This window comes from Natrix helvetica (assembly GCF_964273705.1).
Source record: "Natrix helvetica genome assembly, chromosome: 12".
Taxonomy (NCBI): Eukaryota; Metazoa; Chordata; class Lepidosauria; order Squamata; family Natricidae; genus Natrix; species Natrix helvetica.
The window spans coordinates 10,199,364-10,223,588 of NC_138556.1; the positions used below are offsets into that span (position 1 = coordinate 10,199,364).

Below are 24,225 nucleotides of genomic sequence, written 5' to 3' on the forward strand. Positions count from 1 at the left end.
ATAGAATTGTTTCTGGGGCCGGTGTGCCTGAATTCTGTATATTTCCTCCTGGGAGTTTTGAACTAAAGATGAAACAATTTGTTCTCGGAATTAGTTATGAATGCTAAAGTCAAAATTGAGACTCCAGACCTATTTCGTTATCCATAGGCAAGGCTTTTCAGATTTTATCACCCCTATCCAATAAACTGGGAGTACATAATTATATTTATTTAGCATTTTTATTCCCCATAGAATATGCATAACAGATGTCAGTCATTGAACCAGAGTCAGACCTATTGAATATTAAATCAAAGGCATGTTGATGTTGTTGTTTTATAGCAAATATCATCTGTACAGTTTAAGGGAGGATGAGGGGCAAGAAAAATTGTCCTTGATTTCCTGTGTTTCTATGTCTGGCATGCTCTTATTTAAATATGGAAAAATTCACTCGCATGAGTTTTCATCTGAAATTTCAAATGGGATGTCTCCAACTGATTCGAACCTTTTAAATCATCAATGTCACAGATCCAGGGAGCTTAAAAGAATACCTGTTCCCTCACAACTCTTCTGATAAACTAAAGGAATCCAACAGAGCTCAACACAAATTGGATACCTTCAGATTCCCGTGGCTTGGCTCACAGGTAGGCAATGAGAGACATGTTTATACCAATGAATCTATGAGCGCCACAAAAGCCGCCTGCTAGGTTTCCATATCCCCTTCATTTTTTATTTTATTTTATTTTTTTTCAAAAAGACAATTTGAATGCAGCAAACAAAAGCACCAGGTACACATCTTGTGATTGGCAGGACTTACTTGAAAAGTCTTGTAAGATACAGAAGGATGTTGACAGACCTGAACATTGGACGCTATCTAACAAAATGAAATTCAGTGGTGAAAAAAGTAAGGTTCTACATTTAGGCAAGAAAAACAAAATGCACAGTATGTGTGGTACCTTGCTCAATAGTAGTAACTGTGATCTTGGAGTCCTAGTGGACAACCATTTAAATAGGAGCTAGTAGTGTGCAGCAGTTGCCAAAAAAAAAAAAGCCAACACAGTTCTAGGCTGCATAAACAGAGGGATAGAATCAAGATCACATGATGTGTTAATACCACTTTATAATGCCTTGGTAAGGCCACACTTTAAAAAAAAACAAAATGGGGAAGAGTATCAACAAGAAGAATGTTAGAGATATGCAAGATTGCAAGAATTCCTTGCAAATTTTTTATGCACCTTTGTACCCTTTCCCCATAAATGTTTTAAAAAACCAATAAATCTTAAAAAAAAAGATTGCAAGAATTCCGGTAGCCCTGGAATAAATTAGTAAGACCACACCTAGAATACTGCATTCAGTTTTGGTTCCCACAATGTAAAAAAGATGTAGAGACTCTAGAAAGAGTGCAGAGAAGAGCAACAAAGAGGATTAGGGGACTGGAGGCTAAAACATATGAAGAATGGTTGCAGGAACTGGGCATGTCTAGCTTAAGAGAAAGAAGGACTAGGGGAGACATGATAGCAGTGTTCCAACATCTCAGGGGTTGCTACAAAGAAGAGGCAGCCAAGCTATTCTCCAATGCACCTGAGGGCAGGACAAGAAGCAATGGGTGGAAACAAATCAAGGTGAGAAGCAAATTAGAATTAAGGAGAAATTTCCTGACAGTTAGAACAATTAAGCAGTGGAACAGCTTGCCTCCAGAAATTGTGGCTGCTCCAACACTGGACATTTTAAAGAAGATGTTGGATAACCATTTGTCTGAAGTGGTGTAGGGTTTCCTGCCTAAGCAGTGGGTTGGACTATAAGACCTCCAAGGTCCCTTCAAGTTCTGTTACTCTATATTCTACTCTGAGTCCCCCATTGACCATCTGGTCAATGGACTGAAGATCACTGATTAATATCAATGTGTAAGATCACGGCTTGATGTCAATTTGCTCAGTAATAACAGAATAACAGAGCTGAAAAGAACCTTGGAGATCTTTTAGTCCAACATCCTTCTCAGGCACGAAACCCTACACCATTTCAGACAAAACAGTTGTCCAATCTCTTCTAAAACACCTCCAATGATAGAGAACCCACAACTTCTCGAGGTAAGTCATTTCACTGATTAATTGTCCTAACTGTTAGGAAATTTCTCCTCAGTTCTAGGTTGATTCTTTCCTTGTTTAGATTCCATAAATTGCTTCTTATTCTGCCTTCTAGTGCTTGGGAGAATAGGTTGACCCTCTCTTCTTTGTGGCAGCCTCATCGATATTGGAACACTGCTAATAGCAATTGCCGCTGTAGAGAGTATACAGAAAATGCATTTTGTGGGGACAAATCTCAGGATTTGGCTTTCCAATAAATGGTTGCTTTGGGATTGTCTCCTGCCCAAATAGCTGTACAGTATCAACAGTAGAGACCTTCAAGTTCCTAGGTTCTATGATATCTCAAGACTTAAAATGGTCACCTAACATCAAAAACATCCTTAAAAAACACTCAGAAAGCTCAAACTGCCCAAGGAGCTGCTGACGCAGTTCTACAGAGGAATTATTGAGTCTGTCATCTGCACCTCCATAACTGTCTGGTTTGGTTCTGCAACCCAACAATACAGACACAGACGTCAACGGATAATTAGAACTGCAGAAAAAACAATTGCTACCAACCTGCCTTCCATTTAGGATCTGTATACTACACGAGTCAAAAAGAAGGCTTTGAAAATATATATAGACCCTTCACATCCTGGACATAAATTGTTTCAACTTCTGCCCTCAAAACGCTACTATAGCATTGCACACCAGAACAACTAGACACAAGGACAGTTTTTTCCTGAATTCGGTCACTCTCCTAAACAACTAATTCCCACAACACTGTCAAATAATTTACTAAGACTGTATTACTATTATTATCTTCCTTCTTGTATCTATCTCTTCCCACTTATGACTATAACCATGTTGCTTGTGTCTGTCAATTTATATTGTTTATTTGTTTACTAGTATGATTTGATAGCTTATTAGTAACCTTGACTATCACTAAGTGTTGCATCTTATGATTCTTGATGAATGTATTTTATTCTCCTTATGTACACTGAAAGCATATGCACCAAAGACAAATTCCTTGTGTGTCCAATCACACTTGGCCAATAAATATTCTATTCTATTCTATTCTATTCTATTCTATTCTATTCTATTCTATTCTATTCTATTCTATTCTTGAAAACCTCCAGTGATGAAGCACACACAACTTTCAGAGGTAAGTTGTTCTACTGATTAATTGTTCTCACTGTCAGGAAATATTTTCAAGTTCAGTCTCTCTTTAATGATCTTCCATCCATTGCTTCCGGTCCTACCCTCAGTTGTTTTGGAGAAGAGGTTGACCCCCGCTTCTCTGTGACAGTCTTTCAAGCACTGGAAGACTGCTATCATGTCACCCCCTAGGCCTTCTGTTCACAATACAAATCCTGGCTCAAGAAAGCTCATTGTGTTTTCTGCTACTCCTGGCTTTTGGAAATCTATAAAAGCATATTTCTTTTGTAAAAAGTGTTCAAGGGCACTGATTATAACGCAAGTCTGAGCATTTTCTCTGAGTGCTTTATTGCTGAGTTGAGCTAAAATGTGGATCATCCACTTTACACACAGTATATCATGTTAGTATCTAGATTGCAATCGTTTTGATGTTTTTGTTCTGTTGGGTCTATAAGCATTTTAAGCATTTAAGATCATATTCTTCAGGACCTTAGTTATTGTTGGTTTCACTATCTCTTTTAACGCCATTGAAAGATGTTTCCATTGCTTTAAAAGAGGTTCAGTTGCATATTTGTTATAATATAATCTGACACAGGGATTCGTTTTGGGCTGAAAATATGAAGAAGTAAATCAAGAACTAAAGTAGTAATAATAACAGTAATGTTTGCTATCATGATTTCATTACAATGACCAATTAAGAAATTGCCTCTTTCCTTCATTTAAAAAATACCCTCTACATTTACTTTACTCTATATTTGCTATAGAAATACAGTTTGGAAGGAACTTTACAAAATGTTTTAAAACTTAGGTGGAGGACTTTTCCAATTCAGTCAATTTGTTTGTTGGCTCTTAAAAATCTTGATCCATTGTGGAGGAATCCAAAAGAAAGTCCAGTTACATCTAAGTATCTCAAAATTTATCATGCCGTGCTATGAAACTGCTCTTAAAAGTTGGTTTTTTTTTTCTTCCAAAATAGAAAATATGTTTTTTTTTAAAAAAGAACACATTTCATATCTTACATTTTACCACCATCTCTTCAAGGCATCACATAATTTCATTTCATTTTATTTTTTTCTATCAGGGAAGAAGCTGACCAAAAATATTTAGATAGATGACTGTATGCTGTACACACCGAAAAAACATCTGTCTTCATCCTAGGATCCTGATTATTTTTAGCTCTCTACTATCTTCCTGATGTTAACATGAAGCCCTCAGAGCAACAGAACTCTATTATTTTGCCAATATACTTTATTTTCACCCCATCCAGACAAATAGATATATTTTCTACTTCTAGAGCTAGATTAAAACCATTTGCTATTTTTTTAAAAAAAAGCTTAGCATCAATCAATCAGAATAGAGCTGGAAGGAAACTTGAAGGTCTTCTAGTCCAACCCCCTGCTCAAGCAGAAGATCTTATTATTTTTGAGGTGCAAGAGGCAGTGATTGTAGACACCTCATGGATGCTGCTGTATTGCAATACAGGGAGGGCTTATTTCAGCACAGACGTTCAAAAGTTATCCAGGGAGGTCTTATTTTGGGGGAAAACAGGCTACCAAGCAAATGAGAAAAAAATTATAAAGTGAAATACAAGACACAGGTAGATACCCATCAGGTTCCTCAGTTGAAGGACACAACATTCCATTTATTTCCCTGAAATCTTCTTGTTTTTGAAAAGCAAATTCCTTTTATCAACTTGAATGAAAAATGCTAGGAATAAACATAGAGCTCCTCTACCTAGCACCACCAAGTGGTCTACCCTTGTCAGAAAACTAGACGTAAGCATTCTGCAGTGACTGATGCTGCTAGGATACTTTCAAAGGCAACCACAGCAAGAACTTCATGTGAGATGTTGTATCTGGCAGCTAAGTGTAGACGTTTCCCCTCATGTTGTTTACCTTCACAGCTACTAGCATCTTGTCCTTGGTGGGACTGAGGTTGTAGCACTCAGCCAGGAAGACCTTCCCAAAAGCACCTTCGCCCAGTTCTCTTTTAAGGATGATGTCTCTTCTCTTAATATGCTGGACATCTGCAAAAGGAGAAAGAGCAGGAGAGGAGGACAGGATGAATTTATGTTAATGCAAATAACAGTTGACAGTTTGTTCTTCTTAATCACCCTAGAACAGATTCCCAATTTGCAAAAGCTTATGGAGATTCTCAGCCTGGCCCAAAGGTGCTTCTTCCAGAAGACAACTGGACTTTGTTTCTCCTTGAAGAGATTTCACTTCTCATCCAAGAAGCTTCTTTGGTCCAGTTGCCTTTTGAAAAAGCACCTTTGGGGCAGTGGTGAAATTCATTTTTTCTACTACTGATTCCGTGGGTGTGGCTTGGTGGGTGTGGCAGGAGAAGGATACTGCAAAATCCCCATTCCCTCCCCCACTCCTGGGGGAAGGATATTGCAAAATCTCCATTCCCATCCCACTCTGGGGCCAAAAACCCATCATCCTTGAGAAGGCAGCAGGAGTTTAGAACATTTCTCCTTGTTAAGAAGTGCTGTCTGCCCTCAGAAGCTTTGCAAGGTATCTTTTTACAATACAATACAATACAATACAATACAATACAATACAATACAATAGTAGAGTTGGAAGGGACCTTGGAGGTCTTCTAGTCCAACCCCCTGCCTAGGCAGGAAACCCTATACTGTTCCAGACAAATGGCTATCCAACATCTTCTTAAAGACTTCCAGTGTTGGGGCATTCACAACTTCTGGAGGCAAGCTGTTCCACTGATTAATTGTTCTAACTGTCAGGAAGTTTCTCCTCAGTTCTAAGTTGCTTCTCTCCTTGATTAGTTTCCACCCATTGCTTCTTGTTCTGTCCTCAGTTGCCTTGGAGAATAGCTTGACTCCCTCTTCTTTGTGGCAACCCCTGAGATATTGGAACACTGCTATCATGTCTCCCCTAGTCCTTCTTTCTCTTAAGCTAGACATACCTAGTTCCTGCAACCGTTCTTCGTATGTTTTTGCCTCCAGTCCCCTAATCATCTTTGTTGCTCTTCTCTGCACTCTTTCTAGAGTCTCCACATCTTTTTTACATCGTGGCGACCAGAACTGAATGCAGGATTCCAAGTGTGGCCTTACCAAGGCCTTGTAAAGTGGTATTAACACTTCACGTGATCTTGATTCTATCCCTCTGTTGATGCAGCCTAGAACTGTGTTGGCTTTTTTGGCAGCTGCTGCACACTGCTGGCTCATATTTAAATGGTTCTCTTTCCATTTTTGCTCAAGGAGACGGTGGATGAGTGCCTTGTCTCATGTTTTTTTCTACCATTTAACTGATGGTTCTCTTTCCAAAATTATCTCCTCTCCCCCCATTTATTTAGTTTTGCAACAGACAATTATACTTCGGACAAACCTAGAATATGAATTTGCTTATATATAATATTTATCTAAATTATTCTTGCATTAATGTTTTGGAAATGAGGTTGTCAGAATGGAAAACTATTTTCAAACTACTTCCATTCAGATATGAGAAAATAGCTAAATCTACCGAACATAATTTCCAAACAGGAATATACCCATTACTGGCTAAGAGACATATAACCACCATGGACTGTTATGAAAGTGCAACGAAGGGAAAATATCTGGAATGGAAGCAGTTTGTAAGAGTGGGTTGTGGGGTTTTTTTAAACAAACGAAGGCAAATATACATGTCCCAGGAGAATGTTCCAAGATCCAATCTGGGTTGGTCACCAGGACCGGAGGTTTAGTCTTCTGAACTTTCAGACTCATGCTGGAGCTCATTCTCAGGGAACAAGGTGGGCGGAAACAACCTTGTAGAAGACCCTCACTCAGTCAAGGATTTAGGAGTACTCATCTCAAACAATCTAAGCCCCAGAGTTCACTGTAACAGCATTGCCAAAAAGGCATTAAGAATTGTTAACCTAACTTTGTGAAGCTTCTTCTCTGATAACATTGTACTGCAAATTAGGGCATACAAAACCTTTGCCAGACCAATTCTCGAATACAGCTCTTCTGTCTGGAATACACACTGCATATCGGACATTAATGCAATTGGGCAAGTCCAGAGGTATTTCACGAGAAGAGAACTACACTCCTCTGCTCACAGCAGAATCCCTTACGCCACAAGGCTCGAAATTTTGGGCTTGGACAACCTGGAACTAAATACACCAAATTGTATGCTACAATGTCCTACCTGTCAAAGATGACTTCAGCTTCAATTGCAATAATACATGAGCAAACAAGAGATACAAACTCAAGGTAAACCACTCCAAACTCAATTCCAGAAAATGCGACTTCAGCAACAGAGTGGTCAATGCCTGGAATGCTCTACCTGACTCCATTGTTACATACTCTAACCCTCACAGCTTCCATCTCAAACTGTTCACCGTGGACCTCACCCCATTCCTAAGAGGTCCGTAAGGGGGCGTGCATAAGTGCACCAGCGTGCTACCATCCCTGTCCTACTGCCCTACTAATTTCCTTTGTTCATGTCCATGTTTATACTTATACCTGTTATCTTGTACATTTTGACAAAATAGATACTGTAGATAGATAGATAGATAGATAGATAGATAGATAGATAGATAGATAGATGGATGGATGGATGGATGGATGGATGGATGGATGGATGGATGGGTTGGGTTGGGTTGGGTTGGGTTGGGTTGGGTGGACGGACGGACGGACAGGCAGACAGACAGACAGACAGACAGACAGACAAACTAATTTCTCTCTATTGGAATGTGTTGGGCTACTATGTATGATGTTATATGGTGCCTGGTTGTGTGTGATTGATGTGTTGTTGTCTGGCAATTAAGCCATTGGTTGTTGTTTCCTTCTGCTACCAGGTCTTTGGCTCCTAGTATTGATAAGCTGTGTTTATTTAAGGTGCTCCCCTCCCCAAAATTAAGTTAATAACATCCATTTTACACTGAGAGAGTTAAAATTGGTTTGGGAATCACTTTAGATTCAGTTCTTTTGTTAAAAAAATTTTTTGGGGCAGCGGATAACAAAAGACTCAATAAAGAAGTCTTATCAACAGGCTTTTAGGTATGAATTGCATATCATATTATACACTGGTTTTCCCCCTGAAATTTCAGTCATTTTCAGCATTGATACAAATAATTGTTGCAGTCAATCTAATTAACATCACTTCTCACATTTCCCTCTCACTAGATAATAAAATACCCATTTACTAAATAGATGACACTTCATTTGAAAAGCTCACTTTCAGGTTAAATATGTATAGTCTTAACTGATCGACCTTGCAGTCCTATGCATGTCCTCTTTAAGTAAACTGCACTGAATTAAATAAGATTTAGTCCTTGATATAGCATAGCCTCCTTATTATATACAGCTTGCTAGATTAATAAGTGTAAGAAATTTTGCCCACAAAACAAAATTCTATTTTGATACCTTGATGTTTAGGTGATTGTCATGTCAAAATCACTCTGGAAGGAAGTGATATGCCTTGTAAGATGAGGCTAGCAATCTTACATTTTTATAAGCAAGTTCAGGAAAGGAATTGTTTTTTTTAAAAAAGTTGCTCATTCAAACCCATCATTTGAGAAAGCTAAAAATGATTATTATTTTTTTAACAATAACTAGCCAAAGTTTAATGACTAACTGATTTACTACAACAAAAGCTGTAACAGAGCGCAGTTCGCTTTATCAGATAGATTATTGGATTCCCAATAAGAATCCATGGAAGACAAAAAAGGAGAATGGGTAATGGTTGGTTTATCCCCAGGTGCTCACTCCCATTAAATTCCTTCAAAATGTTCCTGCAGGGAACAGTGTCCTGTAGGCTGTCCTCGGTGCATCAAGGTTATAATGTTATTCACGTGTCCATCAATCTATCAAGTGTTTATTAATATCAGCAGCTGTATGTTATTTATACCAGGGGTCCCCAAACTTCTGGACCTCAGAGACCACTAAATTCATAATTTTAAATCCCATGGACCACTAATATGAGCTGCCTAATGACTGGTTGGGTAGCCGTCGCTAGGTGATCATATGACTGGGTGGGCGTGGCCAACTTGATGTCACTTACGTCCAGGGGCGCCTTGCTGGCCTCTACTTGCCCCTCCCCTCCCAGCCACTCCTCACTTGTCTGCCCAGGCTATTTAGGGCCCCAACAGGAAGCAGTTGTTGGAGCTAAGCAGCCACCAGAGTTGGCAAAGCAGCTGGCTCAGTTCAAATTAGATCTGAAGCACCTCACCAAGGACCCCTGATTTAGTGCACTATAAAAAATGCAAATAAATTTTCTGCGGATCACCAAATTTTTATCACGGACTACCAGTGCTCCATGGACCACCAGTTGGTGACCACAGATTTATGCAACACTCTATGCCTTGATAGCTATTACTTAAACAGGTACACAGGAAGATTGTGCAACACTTCAGATCTGCAGATGCTTGGGAGGATCAGGGTTATGCATAGAGCACACTTCAGCAGAAAAAGGAGAAGGTGAGTTATGATCATTTTTCATGAGCCACAGTGCGCAGTGGTTAGAGTGCAGTAGTGCAGGCTACTTCTGCTGCCTGCCGGCTGCCTGCATTTTTGGCAGTTCAAATCTCACCAGATTAAGGTTGACTCAGCCTTCCATCCTTCCGAGGTGGTTAAAATGAGGACCATGATTGTTGGGGACAAGATGCTGACTCTGTAAAGTGCTGGAGAGAGGGCTGTAAAGTGGTATATAAGTCCAAGTGCTGTGGCAATTGCTATTTTTCACACTTATGACTGTTGCAGAATCCCCATGGTTACAAGACTTATATTTGAATACTTGACAAGTGATTCATATTTCTGACAGTTGCAGTGTCCAGGGTTCATCCCTCTGTGTGACCTTCTGACAAGCAAAGTCCAATGGGAAGTCAGATGCACCTAATATCCATGTTACTAATCTAACAACTGCATTTAACAAACATCGCAAGACAAGTCATAAAGTGGGACAAAACTCACTTAATAAATTTCTCACTTAGCAATATAAACCTGGGCTCAAGGGTGGTCGTAGGTCGAGGAACTACCTACAAAGGATGACACCAGGGTAACTACGACTGTTTTGAAGGAAGCCGGGTGAGACGGAGGGGCATAGAGAATGCTGATTCATAGAGTGGCCAAGGGTTGGACACAACTGAATGGTTGACATGACATTGTTGAGAAAGACCTATCAGATGACTGAGAAACAACTTTCCTGTGCAGCTTTAGTTAAAGAAAAAAGAAAACACACACATAATCTCACACACATGGATTATTCATGTACGGTTGCTTCCTATTTGAGAAATGGGCTGATTGTGTCTTAATTACAAGCAATGACAAATAACATCCCTAGGTAGAGGAAACAAAACAAGAACAAGAAAAGGTCAGCTTCCTCGAAATGCCCAGAAAAACAATATTCAGAAAATAAAAACAGAACACAAATTGAATGAAAATGAATAAAGCTTTTCATTTGAGGGGAAAAATGCATACACCCCAAAACAGGGTAATCTATTTAGCTATTGCGTTTTCCCCCAAAATAAGACAGGGTCGTATTTTCTTTTGACCCCTGAAATAAACGTTTGGGCTTATTTTCAGGGAGGTCTTATTATTTTTGTGATGCAGGAGGCGGCGAGCGTGGTCACCTCATGGCTGCTGCTGTGTTGCAATATTTTCAGGGAGGGCTTATTTTAGTGCCTGCGTTCAAAAGCCCGATTGGGTTTATTATCCAGGGAGGTCTTATTTTCAGGGAAACAGGGGTATCTGTCCATCCGTCTATCTCAAAGCATTGGAAACACAAACCATTTAAATGGCTCTTAAACAATTAAGCCTGCTAATTAGAAGATTATGGGCTGGCATAAAAGCTACCAGTCTAGACATCTTCGCTTGTTTGCAAAGAGTGATGTTCCCAGTTCGCATAAACAACAGTTCTCAGAAGAAATCTTTCTTCAGAGAAGCCACAATGAAAGATCCCTAATAATGATATTATTAATAATATTTAGCAATTTAGTGGCAGCTAGTATTAAGCCTGCTTGAAATCTTCTTAGACAATCTGTGCTTCACGGCTGATTTTGGAGCAGGATATTCAGCAAATTGCCCAGATGTTTTCACGCCTCTATATTCTGTTCACTGTTGAACTGATCAGGTTTAGTTTTCAGGTCGGCTAATTTTGCCCATGCTTATCCATGATTAAGGGACACTGTGGCTCAGTGGCTAAGACGCTGAGCTTATCGATCAGAAAGGTGGGCAGTTAAGTGGTTTGAATCCCTAGGGCCGCATAACGGAGTGAGCTCCCATTACTTGTCTCAGCTTCTGCCAACCTAGCAGTTCGAAAGCATGTAAAAATGCAAGCAGAAAAATAGGAACCATCTTTGGTGGGAAGGTAACAGCGTTCCATGCGCCTTCGGCGTTTAGTCATGCCAGCCACATGACCATGGAGACATCTTCGGACAGTGCTGCCTCTTTGGCTTTGAAACAGAGATGAGCACTGCCCCCTAGAGTCAGGAATGACTAGCACATATGTGCAAGGGGAACCTTTACCTTTTATCCATGATTAACTGAACCACACATTGCCTTAATTTCCTGAGTTTGCATAACATGTTAGGCTAAAACCTAACTGCCTTGTTCTGCACTGCGTCATGCCTTTTCTACAATGGAGATCAAATGAAGAAGCACAACATTTGGGGGCATCATATTCCACAGATACAATTGCCCAGAGCAAAATTAATTCTTTTTATTTTTTAAATATATATTTATGCCCTCGAATCAGTGTTGACTCCTGGCAATTGACTGAATTTGTTCCTGCTGTTTTCCTGGCAGGATTTTCAATAGTAGTTCGTCTTACGAACAGTCAGAGAAAATGACTGTCCATGGTGTCCCAAGGTCATCCACCTAGCTTCGTGCCCAACGTTGGATTAGAACTCACGGTCTCCCCATTTCTAGCCTGGTGCCTGAAACACTGTACACCCCCCTCCCCCAGTTCTCTAATTCTGCAGTTCTTAAAAAAAATTAAAATATGCAATTGAGGCAGCAAAAGAAGAACAGGTATTTCGGCTAAATCGTTCACTTTGTGCCAACAAACACTGATCATACAAATACCAGCAGAGTTTCAAAACTCCCAAAATTATAGATGAAGAAATATTCAAAGAATCGTTCTGCATGTCAAATGAAACAGGAATCTAAGCCCTCCGCCACCCCCAACAGGGAGATGGGAATCAGAGATGAAAATCAAATGTCATTATTCTAACTTGCGTCATTTCGCTACATGTCCTTTTTCTCCGTTTGTGAATAATAAGTCTGCCACTGAAGAGGCTAAGTTTTAAGGTCACTAGAGAGGCTGATATGCATAAAGCTTTTACATCCTTTTGGTACGTGCAAAAAAGCCCCCCCCCCCCGATAAATAGCAGCTGGTTGTTATTCCAAAATGATTTCAGGTATCTTGTGCCAACTTTTGTTTGGCTCTATAAAATCACAGTCGGCCTTTCTAACAAGGTATCTGCCAACTGCCTTCTCTGCCTACACCTTCTGTACTCCACAACTCCTCTACAGATCAGGAATGAACTCTGAAAGCAGCCAACAAGCCTACCCCTGAAATAATTCTGGACAACAGGTAAGCAAACCACAACCAGTGAAATGGGGGAAAACATCCATGCAGAGGTAAACCAGGAATGGCAATACAATCCACATATTGTCTGGGGATAGAAAACATCTTCCTAACAATAAAAAAAAGAAATTTAATTTTAGAGCTAATTGTTGAAGACCATGGGGAGTTCCATTTGGCTAGGTTGCTTCAGGTGAAGTTGACACAACTCTTGGGTTGCATGCCTACGTTAGACCAAGAGTCGGGTTTACTGACCTCAATGGACATCTCCATTCCATATTTCCAGTCTGCCTCTGGAATGAACTAGGATCATTTGAAAAATGGTAAGAAGATTTATTCTCTACTCTTGAGAGAATAACCGGTGAAAAATACATCCCTGGGTGATTCTTGTTAAGATGTGTTCTGCCCAGGAAGGACATCACTGGATCTCCATGCTTCTCAATTTCTTACGTGGGCATCTCATACAACATCAAACATTATGTTAGTGCCCCATTACATGTTTTTACTTCTTAAGATGAACCACAATTGTGTGCAATCTATCCCTGTGTCACAGTAAAGTGTAGACATTGGATGGCGTCCCTATGATGTACCACCAATGACCTCTTGTTTCTGATGGAGGAAATTGTGGCTGGCCTTCTGCATGCTACATTGTGTTGTTGGCTCAACCACAGATACTGAATAAGTTTCATGGAACTGTACAGCTTCTCTCCATCATTCTCCCTTGACAGGACATTGCTCTTTTTACTTGTAGTTACATGCAAGTATGGTGGTCCAGAATAATATCATGCTTTTTTCTGTGACTTGGATTTGGTCTATGTTTCAATTCCATCTTTCATTCTTGTATTTAGTTAACATTTTTCTTAAAACCATTTTTAAAACGAAGTGGAAGGAATAGCCTTATTTGTTTATTCTTAAAATTACTCATGGATCTCTTGGTTAAACAATTGTAAACAATACATCTAATATGAAGTGCACACACACAAATGATGAACATCAAATGCAACATCCACAAATATGCACAGCCACTTGTGTAATTAAGATATACAACTAACTGTCTCCGAAGGTATATCAGAATTAAACAGATGATTTCACGTTATTAGCCATTCAGATGTCAGCCGTCCAACTACCCCAGTGGTGAGATGAAATATGTCAGCTGAAAAACGTAGAGGGATCACATGGGCGCATGATTAGAAAGCCTGTGCGGGCATTAAATCCATGGGCCAGTTATAAAAATCACGATGAGAAAATTGGAAAGGTTGCAATTCCGGGATGATTTCTTTCACTAAAGCTGATCGGAAGATTGGGTGTTCCAATTAAAATCTGATTAAGTTCCTAATGTGACCGTTTCTTCAAATGTTTTCAGAATGGCAGTATTCATGAAGCATGCTTGTACATAATTTGTTCAGGATGCCATGCTGCAGTAGGAATCCATTATAAGGCAGAAGGGCCACAGCTAATGTGACAATATTATTGACAGTCTAATGCACTAAGGGGGCTAAATCTTCCTTTGAAGCTGCCAAGCGTTAGGAGATGCTCACCATTTTCAATTTCTAAAAACATGCATTTGGTTTCGACAGTCCCTGGGCACCATCCAGTGGCAGTGCATAATCAAAATGTATGTGGGTATTATGTTAACACACACACACACACACACATACACACACACACACACTGTATCATAATACATGTTGCTTAGTTCTGGTTTTAATATGGTTTATGGATCCCGCATAGGGACACAGTGGCTCAGTGGCTAAGACGCTGAACTTCCTGATCAGAAAGGTTGGCTGTTTGGCGGTTCGAATCCCTAGCGCCGCATAACGGAGTGAGCTCCCGTTACTTGTCCCAGCTTCTGCCAACTTAGCAGTTTGAAAGCATGTAAAAAGGCAAGTAGAAAAATAGGAACCAGCCTTGGTGGGAAGGTAACAGTGTTCCATGCGCCTTTGGCGTTTAGTCATGCCAGCTATATGACCACGGAGACGACTTCGGACAGCGCTGGCTCTTCGGCTTTGAAACGGAGATGAACACGGCGCCCTAGAGTCAGGAACGACTAGCACATATGTGTGTGGGGAACCTTTACCTTTAGCTATGGATCCAGCAAGTGTGGTTCGTAAGCCATGTTTTATGACTTAGTGATTTGTGGGGGATGCTGCAAAAATTTTAAATATGAGGACCAGCTGCAAATCGCATTTTTTCAGTGCTGTCGTAGCTTCGGTCACTAAATGAATAGGTACAGTACAAGATGAGGATTACTTTTATTACAGTCTGCACTTGGGTACGATAGGGCCATGCCTGGCTTTCCATGTTTGCTCTGAAACCTTAAAACATGAGTCAAATATTACAAGGAGGGAAAGGAAATTACACGCTGCGTTAATCTCATTATAAACAGATCTGCTAGAAACTCATCTATTTCATCTACCAGAAGCAGCCTTGCTTTCAATGAATTGCCAGCAAACACAGCCACGGGGAAACCTTAAGGTTTAACCATCTTTACAACAATCAGATTAACCAGGGCAATGGAACTAAAGGGTTTTGTATGCTGGGGCCAGACCAAAATGAATCCAATTCTAAGGGAAAGGTTCCCCTTGCACGTATGTGCCAGTCAATCCCAACTCTAGGGGACGGTGCTCATCTCCGTTTCTAAGCCGAAGAGCCAGCGCTGTCTGAAGACGTCTCCGTGGTCATATGACCGGCATGACTAAATGCCGAAGGTGCACAGAATGCTGTTATCTTCCCACCAAATACTTTTGAACTGGTAGGTTGGCAGAAGCTGGGACAAGTAATGGGAGCTCACTCTCTTACTAGGGATTCGAACTGCTGAACTGCCAAACTTTCTGATCAACAAGCTCAGTGTCTTAGCCACAGAGCCACCGCATCCCATTGAGTCAAAATCTAGGCTGGACTCTTTTAAAAAAGAGAAGTCAGCTGATATAAGCTTGAAAATTCTATCCCCCCCCCCCCCAAACAGGCTTCACTTTCTTCTTCTGACAATGGAGGAGAAGTAGAATTAAAGGAACTCACTTCTGCTGGATTATACAGATTCATCACCGTTTGGTTTTCAAGTGATGAAAAGCACCACTGTGGAACCTTATAGCTGGTATGAAATGGGTGCTCCATGAACATCATCAAATCCTAGCGGGAAAGAAAGGCTAGAGAGAATTGGAGGCTTTGCAGGAATAAGAGCAGAGGGGAGAGCAAGGGAGGGAAAAAGATACTTTATATTGAGCAGTGATTTTTCCATCTGCCACCTGCCCACCTTCCCCGGCCTCTTGCCTTAATCTATGCTGCCAAAGCACTTCAGCTGCAACATTAATTCGATACCACACATTTAATTATACATTATTTGGAAGCAAATTTATCTGAGCAGAGGAAAGCACCTTTGGGAACCTGGCTGCCTAGCAGAGTCAGCAGCAATGATGGCTAATGGGGGGGGGGAGAGAGAGAGAGAGAGAGAGAGACAGACAGACAGACAGACAGACAGACAGACAAAGAGAGAGAGAGATTGAGAGAGAGAAAGACTGAGAGATTGAGAGAGAGTGATTGAGAGGGAGTGGGAGAAAGATTGAGAGAGAGAAATTGAGAGAGAGAAAGATTGAGAGATTGAGAGAGGGGGGAGAAATATTGAGAGAGAAAGATTGAGAAAGAGAGATTGAGACAGACAGAGGGAAAGAGAAAGAGATTGAGAGAAAGAGTGCTAGAGAGAGGAGGGAGAAAAATTGAGAGAGAGAGATTGAGAAAGAGAGATTGAGACAGACAGGTAGAGAGAGAGAGATTGAGAGAGAGAGAGATTGAGAGAAAGAGAGCTAGAGAGAGAGAGGCAGAAAGGGAGGGAGGGAGAGAGATTGAGAGACAGAGAGAGAGAGAGATTGACAGAGAAAGAGAGAGAGAGATTGAGAGAGAAAGACTGATAGTTTGAGAGAGAGTGATTGAGAGAGAAAGGAGAGAGAAAGATTGAGAGAGAGAGAGAGATTGAGAGAAAGAGAGCTAGAGAGAGAGAGGCAGAAAGGGAAAGAGAGAGAGAGAGATTGAGAAAGAGAGATTGAGACAGACAGGTAGAGAGAAAGATTGAGAGAGAGATTGAGAGAAGGAGAGCTAGAGAGAGAGAGGCAGAAAGGGAGGAAAGGAGAGAGATTGAGAGAGAGAGAGAGAGAGAGAGAGAGAGATTGACAGAGAAAGAGAGAGAGAGATTGAGAGAGAAAGACTGATAGATTGAGAGAGAGTGATTGAGAGAGAAGGGAGCTAGAGAGAGAGAGAGGCAGAAAGGGAAAGAGAGAGAGAGAAATTGAGAGACATAGAGAGATTGACAGAGAAAGAGAGAGATTGAGAGAGATAAATTGAGTGCAGAGAGAAAGAGAGAGAGGGAAATAGGGATACACACACACACACACATACACACACACATCTGGAAGGAGAAAATAGATTGGTTTGTTTTAACATCATCTGCAATTGACATTCCATCCCCTCTCCCCAAGAAGGGAAGATGTCAAAAAGAGATATGGTTGCTCTTCAGAGCAAAGTCTGCTGGCTGTGATTTGATCCGCCTCCTCCCAATGGCCATTTTCAAATCCCACAAGCCCTAAGCCCAACCGCTTCCAGCCTGTCCTCGGTGATTTTTTTTTTAATGGAAAACGTTGAGTTTGACCGATTCCCCCTTACTCTCTTTACTCCCCCCCCCCCACCTTCTTTTTTCTCCTCTTCTCTTTTCAGAATCAGAAAGCAGTGGACTGGATGGATGCAATGGGGGAGAGATTCCCTGCTGGGATCCCCATGGGGTGCTCCAATTTCAAGCTATGCTGCTTTAACAATGGAGTAATCAGATACCTTCTCGTATCCTATTGCAGATGGATATTCTCAATCAAGCTCAGTGCTGAAAGGTTTGAGAGCTTTTTAAGAGCAGGATCACAGCTCATGAGGGTTGAGGACTCCCCTTCAGAAACGGAGAATGCCATCTACGTTGTTGCCATCCATGGGTTGTGTAAGATGCAGGGCTCTGAACCTCGGCAAAATGTGGCTGCAATTTGCCCAGTTTAGAGCTCTATATCAACCAATCAATCGTAATAGAGCTGGAAAGGACCTTGGAGGTCTTCTAGTCCAACCCACTGCTCAAGCAGGACACCCAATACCATTCCAGACAAGTGGTTGTCCAATCTCTTCTTAAAAGCCTCCAATGATGGAACACCCATAACCTCTGAAGGCAAGTTGTTCAACTGGTTTTGCCTTCTGGTGCTTTGGAATATAAGTTGACCCCCCTCTTCTTCATGGCAGCCCTTCAAAAACTGGAATACTGCTATCCTGTCACCCCTAGTCCTTCTTTTCTCTAGAGTGGCCATATCCAATTCCTGCAACCGTTCTTCATACGTTTTTGTCTTCAGGTCCTTTAATAATCTTAGTCGCTCTTCTTAGCATTTTTTTTCCAAAGTTTCAACATCTTTTTTGTAATGTGAAGATCAAAACTGGATGCCGTATAAATATATGCATGTTTATTTTTTATTTTATCAATATTATTCTCTCTCTCTCTCTCTCTCTCTCTCTCTCTCTCTCTCTGTGTGTGTGTGTGTGTGTTGGTTGGTTGGTTGGTTGGTTGGTTTATATATGCATGTTGCATACAGAATATACGCCTACTGACAAATTGCTCATTTATCAGAGGATTGAAATCAAGGCATAGAAGAGTTCTGCTTCTCACTTTAGCTATTCTGCACTTTAGCTATTTGGAACATCACCGATCTGTGAGAGAAGAGAGAAGGACCCAAAAACGTAAAATGGAGAAGGTTATGTGAACAATATGATTACATCAATAGGAGGCAACATATGCTGTAGTCTGTCTTCCTTATTTTTTAAAAGAATCTGGAGGAGAATGGAGGTGTCTACAATACAGAGATTATTTTGAAAGTTGGCAGCTTCAATTTAGAGCTTCACTTGAATAAAGAGTTTTCTGCACTTCTTTTCTGCCATCTAGCCTTCATCTGGATGTTTGCAGATTAGATTTTGTAGTTATGGTTCCCCTTCCCACCAGGAAATGAGCCAAAATCGAATATTTTCTTCTAGCAAATATATAATGAAATAGAATAGAATAACAGAGTTGGGAGGGACCTTAGAGAACCCCCTGCTTAGGCAGGGAATCATACATCACTTCAGACAAATGGTTATCCAACATCTTCTTAAAAATGTCCAGTGTTGGAACATTCACAACTTCTGGAGGCAAGTTGCTCCACTAATTAATTGTTCTCATTGTCAGGAAATTTCTCCTTAGTTCTACATTGCTTCTCTCCTTGATTTGTTTCCACCCATTGCTTCTTTTCCTGCCTTCGGGTGCCTTGGAGAATAGTTTGACTCCCTCTTCTTTGTGGCAACCCCTGAGATATCGGAACACTGCTATCCTGTCTCCCCTAGTCCTTCTTTTCATTAAACTAGACATACCAGTTCCTGCAACTGTTCTTCATGTGTTTTAGCCTTCAGTCCCCTAGTCCTCTTTGTTGCTCTTCTCTGCACTCTTTCTAGAGTCTCAACTTCTTTTTTACAATGTGGTGACCAGAACTGAATGCAGTATGCCAAGTGTGGCCTTGTTCAATGACATATTTCTAGTTATTGGACAGAAATATACTTCAGTTGGTTCCTTAAAGATTTGAATTAACTATTTGATTAAATGATCTGGACTCCAAATGATTTGGACTATCTCAGTTCCTTCTGTCGATTGGCAGAATCTCTCTCTCTCTCTCTCCATATAAACTATGTGACATGGATATTTGAAGTGAACTGATTTATTTACAGAAGTCTAAATCAAATCAGATTGAATTATCAGTTGCAAATCCAATCCGACTCTAATCAGTATTCAGATCAGATTATGCCTGATTCCCTATTCAGTATTATGTGATTAATCAGGGGTGCTGCTGTTTGATTAGCAAGGTTTTAAATTCATTACTCCATTACATTAAATCATAGTTCTGCTTTATATGAGTAAAATAATTGAGTAATTTAAATAATTTTTAAAATATCAGTTATGGAAGAACAAAAGAATTATGCTATGAAAGAGAAGAACAAGCCTTGTTGAACCGCGAGTCATGGACATTGATATTCACACAAAACACACACACACACACACACAAAAACATTTATTTAAATAGACATCGGTAGCTATATGAAGGTGGAAAAAAAATATAGTGGCTAAAATTAAACACGGCCATTCATTTCCCTGAAATTATAGTAGCATTTTTGAGGGGAAGAACTTTAAATCACATAGACTTTTTTGGAATTTTGATTTAACTAATAGCAATAGCACTTAGACTTATATACTGCTTTGTAGTGCTTTACACCATTCTCCGAGTAATTTACAGAGTCAGCATGTTGGCCCCTACAATCTTGGTCATCATTTTTACTGACTTTGGAAGGATGGAAGTCTGAGTCAACCTTGACCCCATCAGGATCGAACTCGAGACTGTGGGCAGAGTTTGCCTGCAATCCTGCAATTTAACCACTGCGCTACCTGGGTTTGACAGTAATGTTGTCAAACCTTTCCTCCACAAGTTTTAATCTTCCTCAGGCATAGAAGTACCCAAAATGTTATAAGGAAATGTTGATCACTTGCAATTTTGGGCGGGGATGAGAACAAGAAGTGGTGTTAAAGCAGTACTCACAATCACTAATGCTAAAATTCTGTCTCAGGGCAGTTTGTTCTGCTCATTTTACCTGCTTCTCTGTTTTCTTCTTTATCACCCACCAGGGACTCTACGACCGCTGAATCTTGTCACCATCAAACAGCCCACCTTGATGGCAGAAAGTTCCAGAAATCAATCCATATGGTGTGTTGGCAGGGGGTGCTAAAAAAAAAACCTTCTCGGTGTTCATTATAGTTCCATTAAGAGCCCAGGTAGCACTATGGTTAGAAGGCAGTATTGCAGGCAGACTCTGCCTACAGCCTGGGGTTCGATCTTGACATGGTTCAAGGTTGACTCAGCCTTCTATCCTTCTGAGGGTCAGTAAAATGAGGACCCAGATTGTTGGGGGGGAAATGCTGACATTGTAAACTGCCAAGAGAGTGTTGTAAAACACTGTGGGGTGGTATATAAGTCTAAGTGCTACTGCTATTATAGCAATAGCACTGTATCACTTAGACATATATTGCTTTACAGTACTTTACAGCCCTCTCTAAGTGATTTTACAGAGTCAGCATATTGCCCCCAACAATCTGGGCCCTCATTTTACCCACCTTGGAAGCAGAGGTGATATTCAGCAGGTTCTGACCAGTTCTGGAGAATCGGTAGCGGAAACTTTGAGTAGTTCAGAGAACCGGTAAATTCCACTTCTGACTGGCCCTGCCTTCATCCATTCTGTGCCTCTGAGTCCCAGCTGATCAGGAGGAAATGAGGATTTTACAGTAAACTTCCCCTGCCATGCGTACCAAGCCATGCCACACCCACCAAGCCATGCTACGCCCACCAAGCCATGCTCACAGAACCAGTAGTAAAAAAAATTGAATTCCACTGCTGCTCGGAAGGATGGAAGGCTGAGCCTGATGGGATTTGAACTGCCAAATTGCAGGCAGTCAGCAGAAGTAGCCTGTAGTACTGCACTCTAACCACTGCATCACCTAGGCTCATTATAATGTTTTGGCCACACTTAGCTCATTTCCAGCTTCCATGTCTCTCTCCACAGGAGCTCACTTCACCGTGTTTTGGCCTGTCTTGCCTTCCCTCTTACCTTGTGGTTTGACAAGGCACTATTTTAGTCTTCTGCTTTTTTGAAGTCCCAACTGGGCCATTCTATCTCTGCTTTTCTTGGTTTCACCTCCTTCCACCCTCACATCATCTGCTGCACAACCTCCTCCTTTTCATCTCTCCAACATATCAGACTGAAGGGAGACCCCAAAGGATGAGTAATGTGTGGGGGAGGTGTGTGTGTGTGTGTGTGTGTGGGAGAAATCTCCTGACATCCTTCAACCCCAGCATCTACGATTACTGTGGCTTGGCTCCTTCGACAATAGCTATGAGAATAAAAATTGGGCCAGGATAGAATGGAAAGAGACTGTAATGGAGGAGCAAAATTACAAAGCTATGAGCTACACCGACTGAGCAGCTGCTCCCTATTAAATTAATAGTGTTTAATGGATCTCTGTGCATAGACTTGGGCACTTCTATGATTTGGAATCAGAGGACAAAGGGCCTGATGTTCTCCATACTTTATGTTTCTGGAAGATCTATAGCGGATTAGTTCAAATGTTTCAGCCAGTGCATAAGGTAGAAAGTCAGTGGTTAAAAAAAACAACAACCTTGCTAGTATTTTTAGAATTCGGAATGAGCCATTTCAGCAAAAGATAATCTAGGGAAAAGGAGCTAGACTTAGGAATGCTAGTAAAACTCAGCTTTGTATACTGAGAAAGACATGGGCTGTTTCTTATGAGCTCACATTAACAGAGGGATACGATCAAGAGCAAGTGAGGTACTAATACCACCCTATAAAGCTCTAGTAAGGCCACACCTAGAATACTGCATCCAGTTTTGGTCACCACACTATAAAAAGATATTAAAACTCTAGAAAAAGTGCAGAGAAGAGCAACCAAGAGGATTAGGGGACTGGAGGCTAAAACATATGAAGAACGGTTGCAGGAACTGGGCATAACTGGTTTAGAGAAGAGAAGGATCAGGGGAGACTGATAGCAGTCTTCCAACATTTGAGGGGCTGCCACAGAGAGGAGGGGGTTCAGCTATTCTACAAAGCACCTGAAGGCCAGACAAGGAATAGTGGATAGAAACTGAACAAGGAGAGATTCAACCTAGAAATAAGGAGGAACTTTCTGACAGTGAGAACAATCAACCCATGGAACAGATGTTGCCTTTAGAAGTTTTGGGAGCTTCGTCACTGGAAGCTTTGAAGAAGAGATTGGACTGCCATTTGTCAGAAATGGTGTAGGGTCTCCTGCTTGAACGGAGGGGGGGCTGGACTAGATGACCTAGAAGGTCCCTTCCAACTGTGTTAATCTGTTAAATCTGTTAAACATCTTGGTTAGAACATAACTTATCCATTAGCTCGTAATCTTCCTGAATTTTCTAAGCACTTCCAAGTTTAAAAAGCATGGAAATATCCTACCCTTTGGCCAAAGAACTGCAGGCAACATCCTCCTTGAGGACTTTTGCATATAGTTGTTCTCCCTACTTGTAAGAAGAATGCAATATATTCTCAACTTTTCTGTCTGGTGTGCTAATTATTATACCAAAGCACCTGAGAGCAGAACAAGAAGCAAAGTGATCATAGAGCAAACCAACCAAGAACTAAGGATAAATATTCTGACATTGAGAACAATTAATAAGTGGAACGGCTTCCCTTCAGAAATTTTGGGTGTTCCAACACCAGAGATTTTTTAAGAAGAGATGGAACAAGCATTTGTCTGAAAGGGTACAGGGTTTCTTGTAGAGCTGGGGTTGGACTAGAAGACCTCCAAGATTCCTTCCAACTCTATTATTCTGTTAAAAATCAGGGCATACATTGGTACCTGCTGTAGGCCAATACAGAATTTGAACATCTTGTTATTCAGGGCATGAAAAACGGATCAAGGCATTTCCATTTCTATATTGTATTCACCTAAAAGAAAGGCAAGGCTGAAGAAGTCTGTTTCAAACAGCGGGTGGGGATATAATCTTAAATTCAATATTATTTTCCTTTCAGAGAGATGTAGGAGTTGGAGGAATGCTTTAATGATGAAGGGATAATGTGATTAGGGGGAAAAAAGGATTTTAAAATAGGGTTGCATAATTGATTCATCAAGATGTTCTTAAGAATGTTCCAATAAATGAGAATATATATATATAGCCCAGGCTTGATCTGTTGGCTTCTTGTTGTTTCCTGATCTGGAGTTATTGGCTTCCAGATTATCGTTATCTGACTACCTATGGGTGGGGTAAGATTGGCAGGACAAGCTACTATATATAATCAGCCATCAAACCCCACTCTCTCTCTCACACACACATCGATGGTGTTAACTGAGTAATGAAATGTACTAAAGCCAGTCATACTTGGCAACCGACTCATATTTATGACAGTTGTAGTGTCCCAAGGACATGTGATCACCTTTTCCAACCTTCCGATGAGCCAGATTCACTTACGGCTAACTTACAACTGCAGTGGTTCACTTAACGGCTATAGCAAGAAAGGTCACAAAATGGGGCCAAATTCACTTAATCACTGTCTCGCTTAGCAACAGAAATGCTGGGCTCAATTGTGGTCATTATTGGAGGACTGGGTGTCTTTATATCATTGCCTATTTATTTCATCCCTTTACATTTATTTATTATTATTTATTTATTTTACCGTGCTTCTAGACCGCCCCCTCTCCCAAAAGGGACTCGGGGCGGTGTACAGTCCATGTAAAGAATATATCAAAATACAATAAATAGAATTAAATATGTACAGTTAGAATGGAGGAGGTTAAAAATAGAATTAAAAGAACTGTACAGAGCCAGTATATATAAATATAATTTTAAACCCTAAAACACACACAAATTAAATTAAAA

The 24,225-nt window shown here is 40.7% G+C and overlaps 1 protein-coding gene across 11 annotated transcripts in view; it reads right to left on the bottom strand.

Annotated features, from left to right (window-relative positions):
• Nucleotides 1-24,225, bottom strand: part of NTRK3 (neurotrophic receptor tyrosine kinase 3) — a 589,676-nt gene that overhangs the window by 63,622 nt on the left and 501,829 nt on the right. For all 11 annotated transcript variants that reach the window (XM_081964827.1, XM_081964824.1, XM_081964825.1 and 8 more), the window contains one exon: nt 5,093-5,223. In XM_081964827.1, the coding sequence (XP_081820953.1) occupies nt 5,093-5,223 (131 nt within the window). The remainder of the gene's footprint in view (nt 1-5,092; nt 5,224-24,225) is intronic.